At 34.7% G+C, this 11,210-nt stretch overlaps 1 protein-coding gene and 1 pseudogene across 1 annotated transcript; both read right to left on the bottom strand.

The window, feature by feature from the left end:
• Positions 1-4,734, bottom strand: part of LOC105852430 (tropinone reductase homolog At2g29310-like) — a 9,426-nt pseudogene extending 4,692 nt beyond the window's left edge.
• Positions 4,735-5,238: 504 nt separating this feature from the next.
• On the bottom strand, positions 5,239-7,937 carry LOC101512758 (tropinone reductase homolog At5g06060-like). Its single transcript, XM_004507101.4, has 5 exons — positions 7,699-7,937; positions 7,415-7,622; positions 6,653-6,869; positions 6,462-6,568; positions 5,239-5,635 (listed from the first exon to the last, which is right to left on the bottom strand). Exons 1-5 carry the CDS (start codon positions 7,872-7,874, stop codon positions 5,447-5,449), a joined length of 897 nt encoding a protein of 298 aa, XP_004507158.1. The 5' UTR covers positions 7,875-7,937; the 3' UTR covers positions 5,239-5,446.
• Positions 7,938-11,210: the final 3,273 nt, after the last annotated feature.

Below are 11,210 nucleotides of genomic sequence, written 5' to 3'. Positions count from 1 at the left end.
TTGTTGAGATGGAAAAACGCTTTGTAAAAAGTGATAAGGCTGAAACAAGTTCTTTGCTTCAGAATTTAATTTCCATGAAGTATCAAGGCAAGGGAAATATAAGAGAGCACATTATGATGATGTCCAACATTGCTTCTAAGCTTAAAGGTCTAAAGCTTGAGTTGTCAGATGACTTACTCATTCATTTAGTATTGCTGTCTCTTCCTTCGCAATTCAGTCAGTTTAAGGTGACTTATAATTGTCAAAAGGAGAAATGGACTCTTAATGAGCTCATTTCATTATGTGTGCAAGAAGAGGACAGGCTGAAGCAAGATAGGACTGAAAGTGCTCACTTTACTAGCATCTCTAAAGACAAGGGCAAAAGGAAAAGAATTGAGGAGCCCAAGAACAAAGCTGCTGCTAAGGGTCCAGAACAAAAGAAGCAGACTAAGGATAACAACTGCTTCTTCTGCAGGAGTTCTGGACACGTGAAGAAGGATTGTGCCAAATATCACGCTTGGCGTGTTAAGAAAGGTATGATTCTGTCTTTGGTCTGTTCTGAGGTTAATTTAGCTTCAGTACCTAGAAACACTTGGTGGTTAGACTCTGGTGCAACTACTAACATCAGTGTTTCAATGCAGGGTTGCCTGAACTTCCGAAAGCCTAGTGATACTGAAAGATGGATCTATGTAGGAGATGGGAAGAAGGTAGAAGTTGAAGCCATAGGAAAATTTAGATTATTATTAAGTTCCGGTCATTATTTGGATTTAAAAGACACTTTTGTTGTACCGTCATTTAGACGGAATTTGATCTCTATTTCTTATTTGGACAAATCAGGATATTATTGTTCATTCGGGAATAAAGAATTTACTTTGTCTTTAAATTCGAATGTTGTTGGAACCGGTTTACTTTCTGGTTATGATAATCTTTATTTGTTGGAAACTGTGGCTAACTATAATGAAACCTTGAATGTGGAATCACGTGGTACTAAGCGGAAAATTGACAATTTCAATTCAGGGGTGCTTTGGCACAAGCGTCTAGGTCACATCTCTAAAAATAGAGTTGAACGACTTGTGTCAGATGGAATTTTAGATTCCATTGACTTCACAGACTTTAACGTTTGTGTAGCATGCATTAAAGGAAAACAGACTAAAGATAAGAAATTAGGCGCATATAGAGCTACAGACGTCTTAGAATTGATACATACGGACATCTGTGGGCCATTTCCAACTCCTTCTTGGAATGGTCAACAATATTTTATATCATTCATAGACGATTATTCTAGATATGCCTACCTTTACCTAATTCACGAAAAGTCCCAATCAATAGACGTGTTCAAATCCTTTAAGGCAGAAGTTGAGAATCAACTTAATAAAAGAATTAAAAAGGTCAAATCTGATCGTGGTGGTGAATACTACGGCAGATATGACGGTTCAGGTGAACAACGTCCGGGACCATTTGCCAAATACCTAGAGGAATGTGGAATCGTCCCACAATACACTATGCCGGGGTCACCCAGCATGAATGGTGTAGCTGAAAGACGAAACAGGACTCTTAAGGATATGGTAAGGAGTATGATTTGTCATTCCACCTTGCCAGAGTCACTCTGGGGAGAGGCATTAAAAACAGCAGCATACATTCTTAATAGAGTACCAACTAAGGCAGCGGCTAAAACACCTTATGAGCTTTGGATTGGGCGTAAGCCTAGTCTGAAGCACCTTCATGTTTGGGGATGTCCAGCTGAGGCAAGGCCTTATAGGCCGAATGAAAAGAAATTTGAACCCCGAACAATTAGCAGCTATTTTATAGGGTACTCAGAAAAATCAAGGGGCTATAAATTTTATGATCCTAATTTGAGAACAATTTTTGAGACGGGAACGGCAACGTTCTTTGAGGATATTGAGTTTGGGGGGAAGATTAAGGTTAAAGATTTTGTCTTTGAGGAAGAATCGGTAACAATTCCAGAACTGATTCTTCCACCAATTGACTTTCCCATTATTGAACAAACTCAAGATGATCTGGTTGTTCAGGAAGAACAAAATCCAGATCAAATTCAAGATCCTCAAGAACAAGTGCCTCAAGAGCCAGCTCCATTGCGGAGATCCACTAGAGAAAGGAAAAATGCTATTTCGGATGATTATGTAGTATTTATCAATGAGGTAGAGGAAAATGTTGGCATGACGGAAGACGACCCAGTCAACTTTCATCAAGCCATGCAAGATTCTCGTTCAGATAAGTGGATCGAAGCAATGAATGAGGAGTACAAGTCTATGCAAGACAATTCAGTTTGGGAACTTATCCCATTACCTGAAGGAAAGAAACCCATTGGTTGCAAATGGATTTTTAAAACCAAGCGGGATTCCAATGGTAATGTGGAGAGATATAAGGCACGTCTTGTAGCTAAGGGTTATACTCAAAAGGAAGGGATTGATTATAAAGAGACTTTCTCTCCGGTTTCATCGAAGGACTCTTTAAGAATAATCATGGCTCTTGTTGCTCACTTTAATTTGGAGCTTCATCAAATGGATGTAAAAACAGCTTTTCTCAATGGCGACATTGATGAGACGATCTATATGGTGCAGCCAGAAAACTTTGTGTTGGGAGACCCAAAGAATATGGTGTGCAAACTAAGAAAATCCATTTATGGGCTAAAACAAGCTTCTCGTCAATGGTACCATAAATTTCATCAAGTAATTCTCTCATTTGGTTTTGAGATGAATACAGTTGATGATTGTGTGTATCATAAGTTCAGTGGGAGCAGACATATTTTCCTGGTCTTGTATGTTGATGACATACTGCTTGCCACTAACGATATAGGCATGTTGCACGAAACTAAGAAATTTCTATCAAAGCATTTTGAGATGAAAGATCTTGGTGACGCCTCTTTTGTATTAGGAATTCAGATACACCGAGACAGATCTCGAGGTATTCTTGGATTGTCACAAAAGAGCTATATCGATAAGGTTCTCAAAAGGTTTGGGTTACAGGATTGCAAACCAGGGGACACCCCAGTTGCTAAGGGAGACAAGTTTAGTCTCAAACAGTGCCCTAAGGGAAGTTTGGAAATTCAAGAAATGCAAAAGATCCCTTATGCTTCAGCTGTAGGGAGTCTTATGTATGCCCAAGTATGTACGCGTCCAGACATAGCGTTCATAGTAGGGATTTTAGGCAGATATTTAAGCAATCCAGGTCTTGACCATTGGAAAGCAGCCAAGAGGGTCATGAGATATTTGAAGAGAACAAGAAACTACATGCTCACATATAGGAGGTCAGACCAGTTAGAGATCACTGGGTACTCTGACTCGGATTTTGCGGGATGCCAAGACAGCTTAAGATCAACTTCAGGCTATGTCTTTCTGTTAGCTGGTGGAGCAGTTTCTTGGCGTAGTGCCAAGCAAGGTCTTACTGCTTCATCAACCATGGCAGCAGAATTCGTAGCAATTCATGAGGCATCTGACCAGGGCATTTGGCTGAGAAATTTTGTCACGGGGCTGCAAATAGTTGAAGGGATTGAAAGACCACTCAAGTTGTATTGTGACAATAGATCAGCAGTCCTGTATTCTAACAATAATAGGAGCTCAACCAAGTCAAAGCACATTGACATTAAGTTCCTAGTTGTTAAAGAGAAGGTACAAAGTGGACAGATATCCATAGAACACTTAAGGACAAACTCCATGATTGCGGATCCACTCACTAAAGGTCTACCACCCAAGGTCTTTCATGAGCATACTGCTCACATGGGTGTGCTACAGTTTGAGGAATCTTGATTTTAGTGGGAGTTTCGTCCATTATGTAATTCATGTTCTATGTTTAATTGTAAAGTACAAATACATTGTATTTGGACTTTCTGATCAGAAATAAAGTTTAAAGTATTCAGTTTTTGGTTACTTTGTACATTTAAGTTATGGTATGATCTCATTCGATAAAGTAGGACCAGTTGAAAATTGACATGCATTGACCAACTTCATGTAATTTTCATGCTACACTTTTCATAATGGGTCTATGTCATTTAGTTGTGTCAGTACATGTGATCATTGATGGGTTTAATTATGCTTATTATGACGAAAGCCTCTTTGGTTCCATGTGCTGATATGATTAATGGACGAGACAATTTGGATTATACTCAAGGTAATTATAATGACATTTTTTGACGTCATAAAGTCTAACACACTCCTAAGGATACATGTGTGACCAGTGGGAGATTGTAAGATTTATGGGTCACATATGTAATTAATTAATAAAGTGTGTTAGGGTCATTATATAATTAGCCAATAAACTAGGGGTCAAATAATATATAATAGTTTATGGCTAAAGAGCATAATAGTTATGAAAATTAATAGTGTAGATACCAGGCAGTTTCTAATTTAATGAGGGGCTGAATTGGAAATACTGCAATTTGGGATATAACTAATAATAGTTATATATAGGGGTAATGGTCCCCAAGGCAAACACAACAAGACTATTCAGTTTCAAAACCCTAAAGGAGAAAACTCTCTGGTTCTCTCTATCTCCATCAAGAGAGTAAGGTCTTCAGGGTGTTTTGCTAAGGAAGATCACCCAACCCATTGGCTCTATCATCATCATCCTAGGATATCATCAATGGCAATTCCCACAGGTACGCTTCCGCCTTTGGTTATTCATCATGTATTTGACATGGATACTTAACATATCAAACCTCTCTAAGACTAAAGAATTTTTCTAATTGTAAATTATCCACACATATTTAACATACATGTTTGTTCTATTTTGAGTCATTTTATTGACTCCCCAGAGAAACAATCGAGAAAGTCGTGAAAAAACTAATATACAATTTGTAACTTCAAATAAAAGCCATTCATCAGACCCTTATGAACATGTAATCAAATAGGAATAAGTGTCAATTTGAGGAATAATGTGAAAGGTGGATTAATGATGGGGCACAAATAAGAATAGGTGACAAACAAAGTGTTGAGATGACAACTAAATAGATTTGGAGACTATTTTTATATATTATATTTATAATTATAATAATAATAAATAGATTAGGAGCACAACAAAGTTGAATCATGTATATTTAGAAGTTAAATTATAGTTATGATTGAAACAAATTATGGATACCTTTCATTTGCAGCAAAGGGTATAGATTTTCATTTTGAAAAAAATCTTGAAGGGCTTACCTACCCGGTGTTGAAATACTTTTTGAGCGTTCAGAGCTTTATAATCTCTGTAGTATTGATACTTTTTTTATCAAATGTGTGTGTTGTGTCCAATACCGATATATGTGATTATATTCAATTATTCATTTTCTCAAATTATTATAAGTGTCATCGTCGTATTTGATGTTCATGTCTGGGTAAGTGTTCAAAGTTTACAATGCTAAAGTTTGACAAAGAATTGCTACTTCACCATGTCCAGTCCTCCACACCACAGGAATGGCAGGTAGAGAGGATAATCAGTAAGATACAAAGTGTATTTTAAGTTGAAGCTCTTAGATCTGTGTTGGGGAGAAACCATTCACAGACATTCCTCCATCGACACATATAATCTGGCCAGTGATGTATGACGATGCTGGTAAGCAAAGAAAGGCGACAAGAGAAGACACTTCAGCTGGATCTCCAAGGCGTCTAAGAGGAGTTCGAGAGTACACCTCTTCAAGATAGTCTTTGTTGCTCAGAACCTAAAAAAATAGGGGAAATTTCAGTTTTTGATTGTGGTATTAGACATCAGTGTTTCAGAGCATTATGAAAGTTCCTGTAAGACTGAAATTCCAAATGCAATTTTCAAAATCAAATGCAGTGTTCTAAATCAAATGCAGGGAATGAAAGATTAATGACTATTGTTAGCATTTTTCAATTAGCTAATCTGCAGCACTGACTTCAGATATGCATAGTTACACAAAAATTACAATTTCAGCAAGTAATGACCAATCAAAAAGAAGTGCTTGAGATGCGTCAGTTATTTGATTTATATGCCAAGAAAACGCAACTTCATGGTGTTAGAGAATTACCATTAGCATGTCTAATGAATTGAGGTGATTCTATAATCTAAATCACAATTCTGGATGGTTCAAATATGGGATCAGAGACACCACAAGAATGCAACTTGTTGGTGTTAGAGAAATAGTATTGTGTCCAAGGAAATCTTTCATAAAAATTTAGTATCTTTCCTTGCAATTTCAAAGCTTTTTTAATTTGAAAATAATTTCTCCATGCACTCAAATAACTACAAAAGCAAAAGCCTTTCTATCAATGATTGGAGTTACACATCACAATGTCCTATCATGAGCCATGCCAAATGATAACTACAAAAGCAAAAGCCTTTCTATCAATGATTGGAGTTACACATCACAATGTCCTATCATGAGCCATGCCAAATGATAGACTTTTTCGTTCGCGCAACCAAACTTTATAAGTGATGGAACTGCTATACCATGTCACTAATAAGTATCATGGAACTTCGGTAGTTCGTTTTAATGGTTATCGGATAAAGAAGAAGAAAATTACTTGTTCTACCATCGAAGTTCTGATGTACCAAGGTGCAACTGCATTACTCCTTATGTTGTCTTTTGCCCACTCACAAGCTAGATTCTTTGTAAGTTGATTAATTGCCCCTACAAACCATAAAACAAAAAACTTCAAAATTTGATAAACTCGTTACTCATCTGCATCACCTTACTAGATACAGAGATTATTACCTTTTGTTGCTCCTTGAACAGACATTGACTTCAGTGAGACAAAACCTGAAACAGAAGAGATAAAAACAACACTACCCACTCCCGATGCTTTGAGAAGTGGATATGCAAGTTGGCACATATGAAAGGTGGATCCTAAATTGGTATCAATGAGTTTGGAAAACTCTGCAGTTGTGAAGTCTGTTATTGGTTTCCGAATGTTTGTCCCTACATTGTTTATCTACACATCAAATTAATAGGGTTCACACACACTGATACGAACCCAAATTAAGAGAAACGGAAAATTATATTATTAATCGGAAATAGATGTATAACAGAAGAAAAAATCATGGTAGCCCCAGAGCATAGCTCCTCAGAGAAGAGACAATTCTCTCTCAAGCCAAACCTTTCCTCCCCAACACATTACCACATCAGCAATTGTAACCAAATACCTATTGGTGCTCTCTATTTGGCCCATTTGTTTCTATAAGGTCCAAACCTAGTACCTAACACACACACACACACACACACTATCCAAATTGAATATCAATGTCTAAGGAGCACTCCCAAAGACATCACCGAACATGACACCGACAATAATTTGAAAGAAAAATAAATTGGAAGTAATTGAATATAACTACATGTGTGACACAATACACACATTGAATTTGAAGTATTATTTTCAATCATTCCACAAACCAAAACTATACTAATTGTTAAAAAATGCATGTTTAGAACCTTGATAGCATGATAAAAAACACACAGAGGGAAAAATAAGGAGCTTACAAGGATGTTGAGTTTCCCATGGAAGAGAGAGGAGACAGTCTCCATAAGCAAGTCCCTCTGGTGTGGAACTGACACATCACAAATTGAACCAGTAACCTCAAAATCCAAATGATTCCATTCATTGAGACACTTATTGAGATCATCTTCATTTCTAGCACAAGTATGAACTTTGGCACCAAACCCCACCAATTCCTCCACAATGGCATGCCTTTCCATACAAAATGAAAGATTAACAAGAAAAAAGGGTGAAAGAAATAAGAAAGAATGAGCATTAAGGTAAGTACCCGATTCCGCGAGTTCCACCGGTGACAAGAGCTGTCATGCCTTGAAGAGACCAGTTGTGGTGTGTTTGGGAGTGGGAATGTGATGGTTTTGTAGAATAACAGGAAGCATTGGCATTTGAGTGAATTGGAAGAGTAGAAGTTGGATTTGGGAACGCACACAAACAAGCCTGATGCATTTTCTTCTAATCGCTGTCCAATCCTGATTTTGCATTATACTGCTTCCTCCTCCGGTATATATTATATTGGATATAAACAAAACACTATATAAGTAAACTTCACTATTTTTATTACCAAAGTTAAATAATTAGATTGAATCAAATAGGAATCTTTAAAGACAGAATTAAACATTATTGTCGATCAATACAATTTATATAGCATAAAATTTAGGTTAAACTACACATGTTCTCTTAACTTAATTTCAGGTAACGTTTTAGTTATTTTTTTTTTTTTTTTGAGTTGGTCATTTATTTTAATTTTAAGTGACAATTTAATATTTTATGTTTTAAAATGTCAACAATGTTGTCATTTATTTTACAAAAATTCAAAAAAATCATCAAATTTTTCAAACAAAAATCATAAAATTCATTATCATCTTCAATAAAATGTAAATTTAATCAAATTCAATACTTAAATCTTTAAATAAACTCATATTTTCATTCTTTATTTGATGTTGTTGGAGATGAAAATATGAATTTATTTGAGTATTTGAGTTATGGATTTGATAAAATTTGCATTATATTGAAGATGATTATTAATTTTATGAGTTTTGGTTGAAAATTTTGATGATTTTTTTTTGAATTTTTTGTAATAAAAGGATAACATTATTGATATTTTAAAACATAAAATATCAAATTGTCACTTAAAATTAAAATAAATGACCAACTCGGAAAAAAAAAGATAAAGGACTAAAACGTTAATTGAAATTAAGTTAAGGGACTACAGATGTAATTTAGCCTAAAATTTATGTCTCACATTCAGATCAAACATAAACCACAACCGCACAACTCTAACAACCAAATTTCATTATCACAGACATAATAAAAGATAAACACAATGAGTTAATATGAATGATATTTATAAAGGAGACGCCGAAAATAAGCGATTATCGATGATTAACAGAGGACGGCGAAAATAAAACAATTCGTACAATAAAATAATTTTTTTAATTAAATCTACATAATCTTAAGTAAAAATTTGAAGATGTGGTTGCTAAAGTAGTGTTTGAAAAATCATTCTTTAAAAAAAAATCGTGGTGTAATTGATTATTAAATTTTTTTTCCTCTCAATAAACGATACAATAAATTTTCTTCTTATTTTTTGATTGGTCAATAAATTATCAATGAACGCCTAAAAAAACTCATCGTGGTGTAATAGAAAAAGAAACTAAATACTCTAACACACTTGTCAAAATATCACGTTTGCTTTATTATATTATATAGATTTTTTTTATAACTACTTTACTTTATGAAATAAATTCCCATATAAGACACTTCTAAAAATACAAATATTTATTTTATGAGAACTAGAAAATTAATTATATTGAACTAAATTTTTAATAAGTATATATATATATATATATAACTAAGAGAGTCAAGGGAATATTATTAATAGGGAATTTGATCTATATTCAACTATCATTAAAATGAAAAGGAACAAGATTCATGTGTTCACTCTTCGTTCTAGTATTTAGTCGTCTTTCGATGAAACACTTCAATTAGAGGTATAAAATATTTGAAGTCTCTTTTGCCTTAGCCATTTTCAAAAATCCACTTGTGGAGTAGTTAGTATGCCTTATTTGGATAAAGAAAAAAAATTATAAATAGATGGAGTAATGTGATATGATGGTGATATATATAGAGAGAGAAAATGAGGTGTTGAATAAGAGTGTTTATATATAAGAATTGTTTAGATAAAGATAATTGTTTCTAGCGCAATTCTAAAGTCTAGAAAAATTACAAAGTCTTTGGACCTGACGATTCTCAATACATCTTCTTCGACCATATGCTAGCTACAAAGTCTTCATCTTCAACGCTCTCCATCACCTATCACCCAAAGAAGGAATTATTGTTTTATGACCATTGCTTAGGATATCCTTATTTTCTTTTTTGGTGAGAGTTGTTGGCAATTTTGCAGGCCAACTCAAAGCTTCATCAACACCTTGATGAACAAGAAATGCTTTCATTTTGGTCACTAAAGACTAAAATCATTTTCACTTGTGTTTCAATATTAACAAGAAATGCCTTCACTTTGTTGTGCCCATCACATAATTTCCCTTCGGACGAATGCTCTTGATGCCAATTGTTATGAAACAATAGATGAATAATTGGACACAATGAGAAGATTCTTTGAAATTGTATTGAAGTAGAAAACAACCAAGAAAATCTAAACATGTAGATGAAGTAAAGATGAGCACGTAAGGTTTATCGAGGTTCAAAACAATTTGCCTACTACATGTTCATTGAGGTCGACCCCATCACTATGATCAAGATGAAATGTAGCAGCAATGTTACAAAGCTTTTCAGGAAGAAAAATCACAATCCCCTCACTTAAACACTATTTTCTTAGTTGACCAATGATTCTCTAAAATGTCACTCTTGTGTCCTTTTACAATAATACACAATTTATATACTACTCACATTACAGAGTTAGTTATAACAAAATTCACCAACTATTTTCTAATACAGAACCACTAAATGTTGAAGAAGCTATGAAGAGAAGACATTGGAAAGAAGCAAAGATGGAAGAAATCAAGACAATTGAAAGAAATTAGACTTGGTACCTAACTTATTTACCTCCAAAACAGAAACAAATAGGAGTCAAATGGATTTACAAGCTCAAGCTAAATCCAGATGGATCAATTGTCAAATACAAAGATAAATTGGTTGCTAAATTATTTCTACAAAGGACATGGATAGATTATTCAAAAGTGTTTGTTTTAGTAGCTAGAATTGAGACAATCAAACTAGTAATAACATCAGCTAGTGCTAGAGGTTGGCTGATGTGTCAGCTTGATGTCAAATTTGCATTCTTGAATTGTCTGCTTGAAGAAGAAGTATATGTTTCTCAACCACCAGGGTTTGTGATCAAAGGAAATGAGAATAAGGTGCTCAAATTAAGAAATGATCTTTATGGCTTGAAGTAAGCTCCAAGAGCTTGGAACAAAAGGGTCGACTTATTCCTTATATGCATTGGCTTCATCAAATGTACAGTAGAATATGGGATTTATGTGAAGCATTACACTCAAGATGGATATGCCATTAATGTTATTCCTTTGTCTATATGTTGATGATATGCTAGTGACTAGCAGCAACAAGAATGAAATTGAGGAATTAGGTGATCATGAAGAATGAATTTGAGATGTTAGATTTTGGAAAGCTAACCTATTTCATGGGCATGGAATTTACTAGAGATGCATCAAAATAAATATGTTGGCGAAATCTTGAGAAGGTACAACATGGCTGGCTACAACCCTACTATTATTCCAATTGAAGTCGATGCAAAGCTAGGGGAAG

The sequence above is a fragment of the Cicer arietinum genome, chromosome 6 (assembly GCF_000331145.2).
Source record: "Cicer arietinum cultivar CDC Frontier isolate Library 1 chromosome 6, Cicar.CDCFrontier_v2.0, whole genome shotgun sequence".
In the NCBI taxonomy this organism is placed as follows: Eukaryota; Viridiplantae; Streptophyta; class Magnoliopsida; order Fabales; family Fabaceae; genus Cicer; species Cicer arietinum.
This window is presented reverse-complemented; position numbering and strand designations above follow the sequence as displayed.

Excerpts from the sequence above, each read along its gene's own strand:
- LOC101512758 (XM_004507101.4), bottom strand. The coding sequence starts at position 7,874 with ATGCATCAGGCTTGTTTGTGTGCGTTCCCAAATCCAACTTCTACTCTT. Across the intron at positions 7,623-7,698 it reads GGTGGAACTCGCGGAATCGG|GCATGCCATTGTGGAGGAAT; the intron begins GTACTTACCTTA and ends TTGTATGGAAAG. Across the intron at positions 6,569-6,652 it reads TGTTCAAGGAGCAACAAAAG|GGGCAATTAATCAACTTACA; the intron begins GTAATAATCTCT and ends TATGGTTTGTAG.